A 17,671-nucleotide genomic window follows, 5' to 3' on the forward strand; every position below is an offset into this window, starting at 1 on the left:
ATTTGCTTTTGATTGAGTTCGCCTACAACAACAACTTTCAGCAAAGTATTAGAATAGCGCCATATGAAGCTCTTTTTGGACAAAGGTGTCAATCGCCATTATGTTGTTATGACAAGGAGGAAGCTAGTATATTGGGACCAGACTTGGTACAGAAAATAACTGAGCAGATTAAGAAGATCCGTGAAAAAATTCAAGCAGCGCAAAGCTGACAGAAGGGCTATGCCGATAATAGACGTAAGCCTCTAATGTTTAGTGAGAGCGACCATGTTTTCCTAAAAGTAACCCCTACTACTGGAATAGGTCAAGCCCTTAGGACTAAGAAACTTAACCCTCGGTACATAGGACCCTTCCAGATACTCAAAAGGATCGGTCCAGTAGCTTATCAAATAGCCCTTCTACCTTTCTTTGTCAAACCTTCATGATAGTTTTCATGTTTCACAACTCAAAAAGTATAATCCCGATGAAGGCCATGTTTTGCGACCAGAGTCAGTACAATTCCGAAGCAACTTGACATATCCAGCATTACTGGTCAGGATTGTCGATAAGAGCGACAAACGGTTGAGAGGCAAAACAATTGCTTTGGTTAAAGTAGCCTAGGGACGCGATGAAGAGGCGGAACACCCCTAGAAGTTAGAAAGTAAGATGAAAGCCGATTATCCGCACCTATTTACAGGTAAAGGAATTTTTGAGAGAAAATATTTTTTTAAGAGGGTAGAATGTAACAATCCAAATTTTTATGCCAATACGATGTTTTTCGAAAAATATTATTTCCAGCAATTAGTTTTATTTCAACGAGTCGATTCCGAGTTTCAAAGTAAAATAAATGATAATATAATTCTATTATTATGTTATTAATTTATTTTACATTCTATAGTTATAATAGAGTTTAGATAATAATATTATTATTATTATCAAGTTCGATATTCGTTGATATAAGTAAATATCGGTACTTTTTGATCAGTTTAGAGTTGCTAATGCTCCATCATATACCTTCTTATCATTAAGTTACTAATATCATTTATATTAGTAACTCATATATATTTAACCCTATATATATTGTTACTTGTGTTTATATGTACCCAGTTTTCATAATTATCCGTTTAAGATATTTATAACTTAAATCCCTAACTCAGTGCTTCCATAACGCGACACCCAAATCCCCAATGTGCCATCTAATCATTTAAGCACTATTATACCTCATTAATCATCATCATTATATCGAACTCATTGAAGAAAAGAGTGAGAAAGATCGTGGGCGAGAGAACGTGAAACCATGGTGCCTCCAAGCTTCTGAGCTTGATTTCTTTAAATTCGTGATTCCGATAAAAAATCCGAACTGATTAAAGTGTTCATATCTTCATCCTTTTCACGTTGACGTCACTTTTATTCAGGAGAAGTCGACGGAGAAGCCGCAGTTCCTCTTGCATGTCACGGCCGAAATTGAGGAGTTGGAGGGAGTTGCCGATTTTTGACGTTTTTGTCTTCAATTTCTTGTTCAGGAACTTTTTCTAGAGCTTCGGTTATGGTGATTTCATACGGAGATAGAGTTTGATAATTTTGCATCAATTAAATGTTAATGTAGTAAGTGATTGCTGGTTTGATTGCTTTTTGTTTGAGTTTGATTGAAATTATGCTTGATTTTCCTTGAAATTGTTGTTATTTTGATTGCTCGTCGATGGTTCTGCCTTTATGGGTACAATCCAGCAACGAGGTCTTTTGAGTGAATTTGGGGTTGTCTTCAAGTGAGAAAGCTTGATAAAATTGATGAGGTTTGATAGCCAAGAGATTAAACGAAAAACGGTGAAAAATTGATAACCATAAAGCTCGAAAACAGATTAAAAATCATATATATATTTTCGATCAGATTACAAGAAAGGATTTTTGGGTTTAAAGAACTGTATTTGTTACCAATATAACGTTATTATTTTTTTGAGGATAAACTTGAATTTTTATAAAAATTTGAGGTTGATTTTATAAATAAATAAGTTTAGAGGCATTTTGAGTAAAAAGTAAGCTTTTAGGAGTGAGCGGGTATGTTTTTTATGAAAACCCAGAGTTACTTTTGTGAATTTTAATATACATGAGATTTAATTAGTAGTTTTCTTAAAATGTTGGGTTAAAAATAAAATACTTAAAAGTTTGAGATTTAAAGTATAATTTCTAAAAGTTCAAGAATAAAACTTTAATAAAATTAGTTTTGGTATATCAACTTAGAAACATTGAATAATATTAATACTCCTTTAATATTATTTTACTTATATCAATTCAATTCGTATACATTTTTAATTAGTTATTTTTACTAAGACTTTCTAAAATCATTAGAAACATATAGTTATATTAAGATTTTTATAGTTCTCTTTTCATAAGGAATTTAGGAAAAGGCGAGAGAATAGTGCGAACATGATTCGATATTTTGAAATTTATAAAGTAAAAGATTGAAGAAAGAAAAAAAAAAGAAAAAAAGAATAAAAAAGTGACAAGGTTTTAAATGGAAGTGTGAACTAAAGATGTGTATCCAAAAAGAGTAATTGATGTTAAATAATGAAAAAGATTATGTAAGAATCTGCCGCAGAAGAGCAGTCAGATAATGGTGGTGCAACCATCAAGATTTTCTTTTTAGGAAACCTTCGGCCTAGGGCCATAGCCTGTGACAACAAGGGGTGTTTACAAAGGTTTCATTTTGGCCTGGGGCCATAGCCCGTAGTGACAGGGGTGTTTATAGAGGTATGTCAAGCATACGTTGGCTAGAGAAAGGCACCCTGTATTGACACGGGGTGTGTACAGGGGGTATGCCAACTGAAAAGCCATATTTGGATGTGATTACTGGATATTATCAGAAGCAGGTATGTAACCGACAAATAAATGAGCTCATTACCTGCACGAGGAATAGACATGCATCATAATTATTTGTGCATATATATACGAAGACCCTACTAAGGACTACCTAGTTCTTACCCCTTACCTTCCCCTTCAGATGGAGATGGGAGTGATCTTCTTCGAACATGACCACCCATATATATACGAAGACCCGATACATCAAAGTTTCTACATAGTAGCCGCAGAGCCTCGAGTACGCATGTATGTGTTATGTAACCATCCATTTCAGCACCCGATTAGCACTCCTCTTTTTTATCCTGACGCCCCCTATGAGTTTCCTTTATCGTGGCTTTATCCGGATGCCCCACATCATCCCTTTCCTGACGATCCTGCACAGTATCCCTGTACCTCCCGAAGACCATGTCATTCCTCAGCTTGCCCCTGTTGAGCAGCATGCACCTGAGCATATACCTAAACATATACCTGAGCCTATTCATAAGTGGTGGGATCTTCCTCTAGAGCTGATTTCATCACCTCGTCTGGTGCATAGAACAGAGAGCAGTCTAGATTTTCTGAGGAGACATTAGATCAGATACTTGTGCTCAGACTTTCATTCTCGATGGACACGAGCAGACCCATGTTTTCGATCCACCTTGCATGCTTGGATATTAGTAGTGACAGCAATATAAAAGAGTTTTCATAGATTATAGAGATTTCTGACGATGATGATGAGGACCTAGAGGAGGATATGGAGATGATATAAATCTCATCTTATGATAGTGAAGATTAACCACAGATAGTTATGATGAGCAGCATGTTTTGGACGGCATCTCCAACTTAGCATAGACTTTTATGTTTAGTCTCTCACTTTTGATTAGATCCATCGAGAGATTGAAGATTGTATAGCTCTGCTAGGCTAGTTTGGGTACTAGTTTAGTGGTTTTCTAAATGGACCAAGGCCTAGAGTGTCATATATATATATATATATATATATATATATATATATATATATATATATATATATATATATATATATATATATATATATAAGTAAACCTAAGTTGTATGAGACAGTATACTAAATGGTTTTTCTTTTATATGACTTTTCTGTATATAATGTATATTATTATGTTGATTCTAGTTGTTATGCATTTGCTTACATACATATTGTTGTTGGTATAGGCTCAATTCAGCGATACGCACTTTTTGTTATTTTAAAAAAAAAAAGTATATCGCTTTATGTACTAATTCGGTTACAGACATAATATTAAGTAATAGTTATTTAGGAAGCAAGTTAGTAACACTCGATTTTTAGTATGATCATGATGTGTTCGAAATTGGGTCGTCACATCATTACATTCAAAGGATACATCGTCATTGTTAGGTCTAAATTTTACATTCGAATAAACCAACAATTATATATTCAATAGTCATTCTGTCAGAAATTTAAGAAAGCAAGGTGAGAAATGTGAAAGTTAGATATGATGAATTTTTATAATGCTACAGTATTTGTAGGCAAGTTTTTTAAATGCTAATGCTTCCATTTTCACAGGCACTGAACAAAAAAATGTTACATCACTTTCTTCCCCATATTCACAAGCATCAAATCTAAATATCGATTTAAAATTTTACGGTCGTTTTAGCTAGCATGGAGCTCGAAAATGGGAGACACCTTTCTTCCTCATTTTTGCTAGCATGGAGCATAAAACGAGTGATAAGTTTGTTTATTTTCATCAAGTTTGTGAGAACCCAACCAGTCAATAAACTAATAGAATAACTGATTCAATAGCTTAATAGTTCATAGGTTCAACTGGAATTCAATTGGTTTAACTATATAAAAGATAAATGATTAAAAATTTAATATACATTTTTAAATATTTAAATTCAATGATTTTTAAGCTGATAAAATTCAAAATTTTACAATTTCACTTAGTAAATTATCTATTAAAAATTCACAAATAACTTCAAATATCAACATTTATAACTAACGAAAATTAAATTACACGTAAATGACAGAGAGTTAATGTTCCACTACTAACAATTATTCTAATTTCATAAAAATTATATATATATATATATATATATAAAATAACAATAGTATAAACAATGCATGAAGCACTACACGATAGCACCATCAACTCAAAATAAGAAAAATCAGGAATTAGAACCAACAACATAGAAAAAAATCAATCTTACAATTTTCAAGAAATTACTAAAAAGGTTAAATAAACAAACAAGACCAAATTGCTAAGCAATGAAAATATTCAAAATTTAAAAGGGGCTAGGGAATCCAATCAACGAACTTGAAATAACAAAAACCTGAAAAATAAGCACAAAAGAAAATCCTAGTTTGAATCTAATATCCATAAAATTAACTCAAAATCTAATATCCATAAAATTAACTTAGAAGTCAGAATATATACAACAACAATCATAAAAATTAACAAGAAATAAAAAAACGCAACTAAAAAAGTAGTAGATGAGTGCTTACAGGAGAAGAGAAGATGGGCGAGCAATAGAGATGTTTCCGTAGAACTGATGGCCGAGTGGTGGAACAGAGGTGATGGCAAAGAGAAGACGGCCAAGTAGACACATTCGCAATGGCGAGGAGAATATGGCTGAGTAGATGTTTGCAATGTCGAGCAGCAGAGACGTTCGGCGGCAACGTCGGCACCCTCAGGCTCAACAATGAGAATAGAGATAATGAGTTCAGGGCGGCTAACGACGATGAGGATAGGCTCGGACTTGACGACGATGATAGAAATGACAACGCCTACGGCAGCTTCAAATCGACTTTCTGGCAACGCGAGGAGAAGAGCAGACCTTTAATAGACGAGGATGTCAACCACTGGTTGACTGGTTGACACTGCCGGCTTCGATAGTGTGAGAGTTGATGGTGGCTACTTTGCTTTGCTGATTTGTTCTAATAGGATTAGGATTGGTCAGTTTGGGACCTTGGGCATTTATGAGAGATTGAAGGGTGAGAGAGTGTTCTGGGTTGAAGTTTTGTTTTGTTTTTTTTTTTTTTTGGGGTAGGGGGAAGACGGTGTCGTTTTAAGTGAAAGTAGGGAATTGGAAGTTCAAAAAGTCGAGCCGATTCTATCAGTTCGACTAATTTTTTAATTGATTTTCTGTATGACTGTTTTGAATGTCAATCAGACTGGCTAAAAAGATTAATTCCTAGTTAACCCAATCGAATCGGCCGATCCAATCCGATTTTTAGAATTTTGATTTTCATAGGCACCAAATGTAAAATATACCTTCCATTTTTATTTCCTTGATTGTAGACAACTAAATGCACAAAACAATATATTTCATATCCGTATTTTGTTAGATAAATAAAATATTTTTTTTATTTACAAAAGGCTAACTATTTGGTTTTCAGGTGATTAAAATGTTGGATATTACCGGTACAAAATTTTATATTGCTTTTTCCGGTGAAATCCTTAATTGGTCTTTATCTATTTTTTTTTTATCAAAGAAGATAGTGTTTAAAAAAATTGAAAAATTATTCCTTAGTATTTTAGAATATTAAATAAACTATTTACTAAAAAATAAATATACAAATTAATCGGTTATCTTTTAAAATTTAAATAATTTAATTTATAAATTATACTATTTTCTTTTAAATAAACTTTTTAAAAAAATGTCAAGTAATAATTTTTCATTTTATCGGATTAATTTATCTAATATTTTAAAATATTAAAATCATTTTAAAATCAATTTGTCAATTTTTATAGAGACAAATTGTTCTAATACATACAGAAAATGTTATAAGCTAATTTGGGGATTGCCTTTTTTTCCTCTTGAAAATGTTGTACGAACAAACTAAAAGACATATATAATCTTAGCGCTAGGTTCTCCCCAAGTGTTTCAAAATATATAATTACGTAGAGGAGATTATATAATTTTTAAAGATTATTATAGAATAACAATGTTGTGTATCTGTTTGATTTACGCAACAGCATACTTTCTATTGGTATAGGAGATAGAAGCGGACAATTCGCTCCTTATCCATTGAATTTAAAGAACATATATAGTTTAATTATGTTTTGGTTGGTTCAGTAGAACACAAGATGATTCAATTGTTTGTTGTTCATAATAATCACAACTTGAAGTGTGAGAGTGTTGAAGTTCCAATGCCCTTTGCATAAAAATGTGCTGTGTACTCTGCCAAAGTTGTGTCTCTATAAATAGGTGGATTTTCCTCAGATAACAGTTCTTTTATTGGACTAAACACTTTTGATGTCTTATTTCCTGCTTCATCATCTGTCCTAAATAAGGTTGCAACTGATATTCTTGGTCCTATGTTCTTTGCTATGACTCTGTGTTGAACACTAATGAACTTGTCATTAGAAAGAAGCTGCACAATAAAATAAAATAAAATAAAATAAAACTGAAAATAGTATAGGGTCATTATATTTTACTTGTTTCTGCTTATTTAGCAACTAGCAAGAAGTATTTTATGTTTTTAATTTTTCCTCGAGTTGTGGACAGGCCGAAAACCCATTGGAGTAATCATAGCAAACCAATTTCTGCTATGTCAATATATTATTCTTGTTGCCTTCTTTTATAGCTTTCAGTTGTTCTAGTTAAACTTTAGAAGAGATTATATTAGTGAATGAAATTCACATCATTATTCAAGTCTTTAGCTTATTCCATAATAAGTTATCCATGAATAATTAAAAACTACTATTTACGTAGGCAATTTTTTTTTCTTTCAAGATTTTAGTATAAATATTAATAAATTATTAAAGTTGCATAATTAGAAAATTATTTTAACAAAATTATTCTACTTAATTAAAAGTCCCTAAGATATTAAAAAAATACAATGATTATTAAAATAGGCATAAAAACAAAAAATGTTAAAAAACACTATACATAAAAAACGAAAAATAATTATTTAAAATTATTTAATTAATTGTCGTGCCCTCCGTGCTTCTCTTAGTCGCATGGATAAGTTTAAAAGTTATATTAAAGAGACTAGGATCCAAGACTGCTCTTGTATGCAACTAGATGTTTTCACTAGGTGGAATTCCACTTACATAATGCTTGATAATGTTTAAAAATTTCAAAAAGCCTTTAAGAGATTAAGTGAGAGGGATGCCGAGTTTGTAATGATGCAAGAGGGCATTCCAAAGAATGAAAATTGGAATAATGCAAGATGCATTGTGAGGTTTTTGAATTTTTTTTTTTATGTAATCAAAAGAGTCTCGGATTCTATATTTGTGACTTCTTCATATTTTCATCACTTTTATTCAATTCTTAGTTCTTTAAAAACTTAGACTGATAATAATGATATATTACTTAAGGATATAGCTACAAAAATAAAGGCTAAGTATGATAAATATTCGGGTAACTTGAGAAACATGAATATGATTTTTTTTTTTGTTACTGTGGGACTTGACCCTATATACAAGATTAAGTTTGTTGAGTGGAGTTTTCAAAAGTTGTTGGAGAAGGAGGATGTTGATTTTTTATGTGGTAAGGTGAAGGAAGTATTCAATGACTTGTTTAATAGCTATAGGATTGTTTTCAATAGTTATCAAGTACACCAGTCTGCACAACACAGCTAAGATGTGGATATGGATAATAGTGCCTTTGATGATGTTCGCTTTGCAGCTTTGAAAATGATGTACAAGCAAGTGAGGGTGTCAACACAAATAAAGTGGATTTATATCTTATGGAGTCCTTGGAGAAACCAGATGATCCAAGTAGTTTTGATATTTTAGTTTGGTAGAAAGTGAGTTTTAACAATTACAAATATCCTGTTCTAAGACAAATTGCGAGAGAAATTCTAGCTATACCTATGTCAACGGTTGCTTTTGGATCCACCTTTAGCACTGAAGGTAGAGTGCTTAATCAATATAGGAGCTCTCTTACCCCACAAACTGTTAAGCTTTGATTTGTGCACAAAATTGGTTTCGAGCCGATTCACTGCCAATTGACCTTGAGGAGTCTTTTGAAGAATTTGAAAAACTTGAGAAAGGTAATGTTCTTTATTATTATGTTTTATTTTATCTACATATATTGATTAACTTTACTACTTGATAATATTTTTAAGTTACTAATATTTATTTTATTATATTTTATTATAGAATTTGAGTCAATTCCTCAACTAATAGATGAAGAAGACTCTGGTGATGAATCTGATTAGTGATCAATTCTTCACCTCTCAGCTTAGAGTTTTTTATGTTACATTTTTATTAATACTTGTTATGTTATTTAATGTTTTTTTTGTTGAGACTTGTTTAGTTGTTTTTATGCAGAAAAATTATTATTTTATCAAGAGTTATTGAATATATTAGATTGTTGGACACTTGAAGAGGTTGATTTATAGTATTTTATGGAATTTATGTTTTGCTATTATTTTGGATTCTTAGACAGATTATTAACTTTATAAATTAAGTTATTATTTTTTATTTAAAAGATCGCTGATCCAAACCGTGTAATCGGATTGGATCAGATTTACAAAAGAAGTTCATCCAACCCAATCCGCATCGCATATAAATTAAGCATTCGGATCGGATGACTTTTTTTCTTAAAACCGAACAAAATTGCACCCCAAATATCCCTAAGTAAAGGTAACACTAAAAAACCTGTTTGACCTAGATCTTGGATTTGGGAGCATTTTAAAAAAGATAAAAGTGTCTCAAACTTTGGTCTATATGTAAGTGGTGTGGAGCATCTTATGCAGTTGATTCACATAAAAATGGTAATAACAATCTTAAAAGTTACTTGTTGCGTCAGTGTAGAAAATTTTCAAAAGATTTACTTGATCCCACACAAAAAATACTTGTTATGTAGCAACTTAAAAAAGAAGAAGTGAAATGGGTAATTGTTTGACTGTTGTATCATTTGATCCTGATTTATGTAGACAAGCTCATGCTAGAATGATAATCGTAGATGAATTGCCTTTTAGATTTGTCGAAGGAAAGCAGTTTCGTTATTTCATGAGTGTTTTGCACCCAAAACTCCATATTTCGGACAGGATTTCAATTGCTAGGGATTGTTGGAACTTGTTCATGAATGAAAAACATAAGTTAAAGAGTGTCTTTATAAACTCAAATCAAAGTGTGTATTTGACCACTGATTGTTGAACTTCTGTACAAAATCTAAACTATCTTTGTCTCACTGCACATTTTATTGATCAAGATTGGAAGTTGCAAAAGAGAATTCTTCACTTTTGTCTCATCAAGAATCATAAAAGTGAAACAATTGGTGGGAAGATAGAAAAATGTCTTTTAAACTAGGGAATAAGTAGAATCTTTAGCATCACAGTTGATAATGCTAGTTCAAATGATGTTGTCATTTGTTACTCGATAGGTAGAATAGAGGATTGAAATTCACATCCTTTAAAAGGTGAACATTTGCATGTTAGGTGTTGTATTCATATCTTGAACTTGGTAGTGAATGATGGTTTGAAGGATATGCATTCTTCAATTAGTAAAATTAGGAATGCTGCTTCTCCTAGTCGCACAGATAGGTTTAAAAGTTGTATTAAAGAGGTTAAGATCCAAGACTGCTCTTGTCTGAAATTAGATGATCCCACTAGGTATAATTCCACTAACATAATGGTTGATAGTTGTTTAAAATTTTAAAAGGTCTTTAAGAGATTAAGTGAGAGGGATGCTGAGTTTGTAATGATGTAAGGGGACATTCCAAAGAATGAAGATTGGGATAATACAAGATGCTTTGTGAGGTTTTTGAAAATTTTTTTGATGTAACTAAAAATATCTCGGGTTCTACATTTGTGATCTCTTTTTCATATTTTCATCACTTTTATTCAATTCTTAGTTCTTTGAAGACTTGGGTTGATAGTAATGACATATTACTTAAGGGTATGGCTACAAAAATGAAGGCAAAGCATGATAAATATTGGAGTAACTTGACAAACATAAATATGATGATTTTTGTTGTGTGGTACTTGACCCTAGATACAAGATTAAGTTTGTTGAGTGAAGTTTTCAAAGATTATTCGAAAAGGGGGATGCTGATTTCTTATATGGTAAGGTAAAGAATGTATTTAATGACTTGTTTAATAGTTATAGGGTTGCTCTCAATAGTGATCAAGTACACCAATTTGCACAACACAGCCAAGATGTGGATATAAATGATAGTGCCTTTGATGATGTTTTCTTTGCAGCAGATTTAAAAATGATGTATAAATAAGTGAGAGTGTCAACATAAATGAAGTGGATTTATATCTCATAGAGTCTTCGGAGAAACTAATTGATCCAAGTAGTTTTGAAATTTTAACTTGGTGGAATGTGAGCGTTAACAATTACAAATATCCTGTTCTAAGTCAAATTGCGAGGAATATTCTAGGTATGCCTGTGTCAACGGTTGCATATGAATCTGCCTTTAACATTGTAGGTAGAGTGCTTAATCAATATAGGAGCTTTCTTACCCTAAAAACTATTGAAGTTTTGATTTGTGCACAAAATTTATTTCGAACCAATTCATTGCCAATTGACCTTGAGAAGTTTTTTGGAAAATTTGAAAAACTTGAGAAAGGTAATATTTTTTATTATTATGTTTTATTTTATCTACATATATTGGTTAACTTTATTACTTAATAATATGTTTAAGTTATTAATATTTATTTTATTATATTTTATTGTAGAACTTGAGTCAATTTCTCAACTAATAGATTAAGAAGACTTTGGTGATGAATCTGATTAGTGATCAATGCTTCACCTCTCAGCTTGGAGTTTTTTATGTTATATTTTTATTAAGATATTGTTATGTTACTTAATTTTGTGTTGTTGAAACTCTTTTAGTTGTTTTTATGCTGAAGAATTATTATTTTATCAATACTTGTTGAATATATTAGATTGTTGGACATTTGAACATGTTGTTTTATAATGTTTTATTGAATTTACGTTTTATTATTATATTGGATTGTTGGACAGGTTATTAATTTTATAAACAAAGTTATTATTTTTTATTTAAAAAATCGCAGATCCAATCCGATCCAAACTGCTTATAATCGGATCGGATCTGATCGAATTTCTAAAAGAAGTTCATTCAATCTAAATCGCATTACACATAAATTAAGCGTTTGGATCGGATGACTTTTTCCCTTAAAATCGAATCAAACCGCACCGCGAACAACCCTTCTCCTACTAGAATGATAATATAATATAATGGGAACAGAAAACAATCCATCACCCATTATCTTACATTCTAAAAATTCTCCTTATTTTCATTTTCAACTCTATCTTCTCATGTTCACCCCATTCTCGTTCTTGCAGGAAAACATAGTTTTATTGGGTATTAACGAGAATTATTCGAGACAAGGATCCTAAACTTCAATTTTTTTTATAGAGAATCTTTATCCTCATCTCTATTCCCACGGAATGAATTTTGCTTCAATTCCATATATATCTTCCAAAATTTTCGCCTATTTCCTATAACGAATAAAGTGGAGCTATTATTATGAGGAGCTCTAATGAAGGACAGAATGACCAAATTGGGACCAAGTTAGTTAGAGAGAGTGAACACGTTACGCACGATCCAAAAATTTAGGGGTTGAGATGTAGCAAAAGGGAACACACTTAGTAGGCGACTAGCCAACTACATGATCATGTATGGTAGCTTGCTGTGGTACTGTCTCTTCCTCCAGAATTCTCTTCCTTCTCTCTTTCTCTATTTTTCTTTTTTCTGTAATTCTAAGGGTTTGTTTGGATGTAAGATGAAAAATGAAAGAAAAGAAAATGAGAGGAAAGAAAATAGAAAGAAGTTGATTTTTTTATTTATTGTTTGGATGAAAAGAAAATGAATCGAAAGAAAATAGGAAAAAAATTTCTTTTGTTTGTATGAAAGAAAAAGCAAGAAAATAGAAAATTATATCAGAGTAAAATTACATTAATATCCTTACCTATATTATATATAAATTATAATTTATTAATATATTCAAGTTATTTTTTAAATAAAAAAATTATTCAAATTGCATTTTAAGATTTAATATATTATTTTTGTTAATAACAACATTTTTTTGAAATTATCTTCTTCTATTGTCTTTTAAATATGGTAAACAAAAACTGTAACATTATTTTTTAAATATATACAAGTAAATAATTTGATAAAAGATTAATAAAAATTATTCATAGGTTATATCATTAATCTCTTTAATTATATTTAAGAAAAAGATGAAATTTGGTGACGCTCTAAAACTGGGAAGAACACAAGATATGGATTTTCAGATTTAAAAAAAAGTGAAATGGAGAATATTGATTTTTTTATTAAGTAGAGGATAAATCTGTAATTGCATCATTATTTCCTCTTTTTTAGTTAGTTTTCATCTCATAGTTGAAGAGAAAAGTTTTCCATAAATCCCACTCTGCATTTTTCTTTTCCTCTTCATTTTCTTTGGTAAATCAAACAATGAAAAATTTAATTTTTCACCTATTTTCTTTCTCTATATTTTTTCCCCCTATTCTTTTGAACCAAACACTGTGTAATCCTCCCTCTTATTCCTTCAGCTTTTTCCTTCAGGTTCTGCATGGAGTGCATGACCATCACTCTTTAATTCCTTCTGCCTCAATAATTTCAATTGTTACAATTCTTTCTGTTATACTTGATGTAATTTCCTTTTACAAGTCCGACTCCGTACTTACTTTCTATACAATTTAATCTATATCCATCAAGTTTTTGAGGCAATTACCACTGATTTACTGTTCCATTAGTTGCTTGTTCATCTATACCCTTCCATACACATGCTTATGAATCTCCATTGTCATCCTTACCTCCCACTGTTAGAACTCATCCTATGACAAGGCGGCTTTGCCCACAACAAAACATTAATTTGACATTGTTTGTACTTTAATTCGTTCTCCTTCTTCTTTTTATTCTTTCTTTTTTTTTTCTACTTTAATTTTTCCATTTATTTGCAAATTAAATTACCATTTGAAATATCAGTTTTCAACATAGAGACCAATAAAAATTGATCCTTAACATTTGGCCAGGCCATCAATTAAAATTGGGCATGGTTAGATGGAAATTTGGCAGCCAATGTTTATAGCCAGCAGAATTTAGCTACTATCGGATATATAGGTCTTAAGCCAAAATTGGCATATGTCTAGTAGTGATCATAATTAATGGCTACCCCTCCAAGTTAAAGTTGCATGAAAATGTAGGTTCTATGAAATTATTATGAACGTACCTGAAGAAGATCCCCAATGTTGACAACAAGTGCACCATGGATGGGAGGCACATCAATCCATTGATTTTGATGTAGAATTTGGAGGCCACCAATTTGGTCTTGCAATAATATTGTGATTAAGTCATTGTCAGTGTGCTTGCTATTTCCCATCGTTAACTCTGGCTGAGGGCATACAGGGTAATAGTGACACAGAACAACGAAACCATCACCATATCCCATTTCTTGAAGGTGATTTCGGTTAAGTCCAAGTGCTTCTGATACTAACTCTAACAAAGTAGAAGCAAATGACTTTACTTTCTTTGAGTATTCAATCACAATGTCCCTGCATTTATAACCCTATGTTGAGCATCATGGAAGATGGATAATTTCAAAGTAGTATTTTGCCTTTAGAAAAATTTGAAAAATAAAAAGAAAAGAGTAAATTTATGATGATGGAACTAAAACAAAACAACTTAAATATATTGGTTTTTTTCTTCTACAATAGACAAAGCCAGTTCATTAAAAAAAATATAAATATTGATTAAATTAAGAAGTCGTCATTAGATTTCACCATATTAATAGTAATACAAAAGTAAATTAATATTATAATTTTATTTTCGCCTTACAATAAAAATTTATTTTCCAATTTGAGACCTTCAGAAAAAGCACAAATTTACCTATTACTTTACCAATTCAGTATTATTATATAAATCAATAATTAATTATTGTACGAATTAAGCACAAGAAAAGAACTCAACCCGTAGGCATGCCACAATGACTTCACACTATCATATTAGCTAACAATATAGTGCTGTATCTAAATTTAATGAAGATCTTCAGCAATAAATGAGCAGAACAGGTAGATCCCTAATGCAATTATGACGACTAAGGATTAACATTTAACAGTTTCTGTATTCCCACACAAAAATTGTATTGTTGATATTAATTATTTCATAGAATCTAACCAAGAACATAGTACTAAAATGAAAGCAGTAACAATTGAGATATTTACATAAAACCGAAAGAATAATTAAACAAATAAAACATGAAATCATAATATCCAAAACTAGGTTATATTAGTAAAACTAGAGAAAATTTCACTCTTCTCTTCTACGAGATGCTAAAATGATATTTCTCTCTCTTTTATTTTCTAAATACACATTCTCCTCCCTTCTAAATTTTAAAAAACCTCCCTTTTAATCCATATTAAACTTTTTGTGTTAACTAATATTAACTTTATTTATTTTTTAAGAAAAAATTATTTTTTTAAAAAATACCCATTAACAAAAATTTTATTTTTTATCATTAAATTTTACTTACCAAAATATTCTTTAATAAATTATTCTTTTATTGATTAAATTGTCTTTTTAAAAAAATTTAATAATTATATTATTTTTTTCTAAACTACCCTTCAATAATTTTTAATTATTAAATTATAATTTTACCAAAATTTTTGTTAACAATTTTTTTATATTCTACTATTAATTTTTTGATATCTATATATATTATTTTAACATTAAATAAAAAATTTTAGTAAGATTATTTTTTAATATCAATATATATTAATTGTTATACATATTAACAGTGGTAAGATTCTTTTATTTAATGTTAAAATAATATATATTAATATCAAAAAATTAATAATAAATATAAAAATAATTGTTAACAAAAATTTTAGTAAAATTATAATTTAATAATTAAAAAATTATTGAAGGGTAGGTATTTTAAAAAAAATAATTTAATCATTAATTTTTTTAAAATATTTTAGTAAAAATACAATTTAATCAATAAAAAAATAATTTATTAAATAGTATTTTAGTAAGCAAAAATTAACGATAAAAAATAAAATTTTTGTTAATGGGTATTTTTCAAAAAATAATTTATTTTTTTTAAAAAATAGATAAAGTTAACATTAGTTAACATAAAAAATTTAAAGGTAGAAACTCAGGTGCAGTCAACTTCACGTGAAGTTAATACTTGAGAGCTGTTAGATGATTTGACTGATTTGATTAAATTTTTATCTAATGACTCTGAGATATCAACTTCACGTAAAGTCTACTTCACCTGAGTTTTTACCAAATTTAAAATGGATTAAAGAGGACGTTTTTAAAAAATTAAAAAAATGTACATTTATAAAATAGATTTATAAAATAAAGGGAAAAAAATATTATTTTAATATCTCGCATGGGAGGAGAGTAAAATTTTCTCAAAACTATTATCATCATCACGCAAACCTGCAAACTTGAGGTAATTCTTCATCTTTAGGAGGATTAGGTGCCATGGAAATTCCAAGTGAGTCCCTCCAATTAACATAAGGTTCCTGAAATAGACTGAAATTGGAAACATAAAGAACCTTCTTGGAAAGATCCCGTGTGTAGTAGCGTTTTCTGACCTCAGGATCTTGCTCATGGAACATGCGAGTTCCATTAATCATGTCATCCAACACATGAACTGGGATGCCATGGTTTATGATCTGAAAGAACCCCCAATTCTCACAAGCATCCTTAACCTTCTCCACAACATCATCGCCAATAATACCACTATTGATATCTATTATGGGGATGCTGAACTTTGATTTTGGTTTACTGCTACTATTTGACTCAGGTTCATTGCAATGGAATATAGGTGGAACTTTTGTAACCCGATTTTCTATTAGGCCTTGGACACCAAGTTTTGTATCATCAAATGCCTTCACTTCACTCATCCTATCATAACCTGAATGCGACTTTTCTATTGTGCTTGTTTCCTCCATGTTTAAGAGGCTTGATGAGGATTCAATATTAAAGATCATGGACATAAGATGAGCAAATTAAATGAAGGGGAGAGAAACAAAGTCAATGATACTTTGGTATTTATTATCGCATATTCCCATATTCAAGAGATTGAAAACGCCTTAAGGTTACAAATAAAGTTGCGTAGACAATGTTGTCCTCAAAAGAAAAATATAAAATTTGTTTGGTTGCAGGGACGAAGATAAGAATATAAAAGTTTAGTGTTTATAATTGAAGTAATTATTAATTAGTAATACTGCATGTATATCAAAATCAGCCATCAAAATCATCAAGCCACCAGTATCAAATATATGTTAAAATATAAATATACACTAAAAATAAATTAAATCATATATATTTTATATTAATACATTAGTGGCTGATTTTAGTGACTGATTTTGATATACAAATAATATTTTTTATTATTAATATTACTTTGCTACCTTAAGAAAAGATTCAGCAGCATAAACAATTAGGAAGCGAATATTTAGAGCAACTCCAATGCCACTTTGAGGAGCTCTTGTGACACGTGAGGATCATTGTACCGTCGGAGTAAAGGGTTTAGAGAATCCCTTCTCTTGGATCAATGAAAGGAGTCCTTCTGAGGAAGAATTTTTAACATAATATATAGAGCAGTTATTTAAATTATTCTCTAAAAATTTTAAAAGTGAATATTTTAATTTTTAAAAAAAATTAATACATAAAAATATTTTTAAGGTTTTATCCTGATAAGCAAATTAGTTTCTATTTTATTTTTCAGAGAAATAATAACCTAAACCAATTCTTAAAAATTTTAAAAGTGGACATTTTAGTTTCTAAATAAATTAATAAACAGATCAATTCTAATATTTTTTTTCGTCCGACATAACATTTTTTATTTATTTTTCAGCATGATTCACTAAATTTTTCAAGTATTTATTAAAAAAAATATTAGCAG

General features: G+C 30.2%; 1 protein-coding gene across 2 annotated transcripts; it reads right to left on the minus strand.

Moving 5' to 3' along the window:
- Positions 1–6,717: 6,717 nt before the first annotated feature.
- On the minus strand, positions 6,718–16,932 carry LOC112696762 (1-aminocyclopropane-1-carboxylate oxidase homolog 1). 2 transcript variants are annotated; one of them, XM_025749621.3, is made up of 3 exons: positions 16,198–16,932; positions 13,985–14,306; positions 6,718–7,180 (listed from the first exon to the last, which is right to left on the minus strand). In XM_025749621.3, exons 1-3 carry the CDS (start codon positions 16,758–16,760, stop codon positions 6,923–6,925), a joined length of 1,143 nt encoding a protein of 380 aa, XP_025605406.1. In that variant the 5' UTR covers positions 16,761–16,932; the 3' UTR covers positions 6,718–6,922. The 2 variants fall into 2 exon arrangements, with proteins under 2 accessions (XP_025605406.1, XP_025605407.1); XM_025749622.3 differs by having other exon boundaries at positions 6,885–7,154.
- Between the last annotated feature and the right edge of the window lie 739 nt (positions 16,933–17,671).

The sequence above is a fragment of the Arachis hypogaea genome, chromosome 6, assembly GCF_003086295.3.
Source record: "Arachis hypogaea cultivar Tifrunner chromosome 6, arahy.Tifrunner.gnm2.J5K5, whole genome shotgun sequence".
In the NCBI taxonomy this organism is placed as follows: Eukaryota; Viridiplantae; Streptophyta; class Magnoliopsida; order Fabales; family Fabaceae; genus Arachis; species Arachis hypogaea.

What these genes read in the sequence shown, in the direction of transcription:
- LOC112696762 (XM_025749621.3), bottom strand. Translation starts at nt 16,760, where the DNA reads ATGTCCATGATCTTTAATATTGAATCCTCATCAAGCCTCTTAAACATG. An exon ending in GAATTACCTCAAGTTTGCAG is followed by an intron (nt 14,307 to 16,197) that starts GTTTGCGTGATG and finishes TTATAAATGCAG; the next exon opens with GGACATTGTGATTGAATACT. An exon ending in ACATTGGGGATCTTCTTCAG is followed by an intron (nt 7,181 to 13,984) that starts GTACGTTCATAA and finishes TTTATTGTGCAG; the next exon opens with CTTCTTTCTAATGACAAGTT.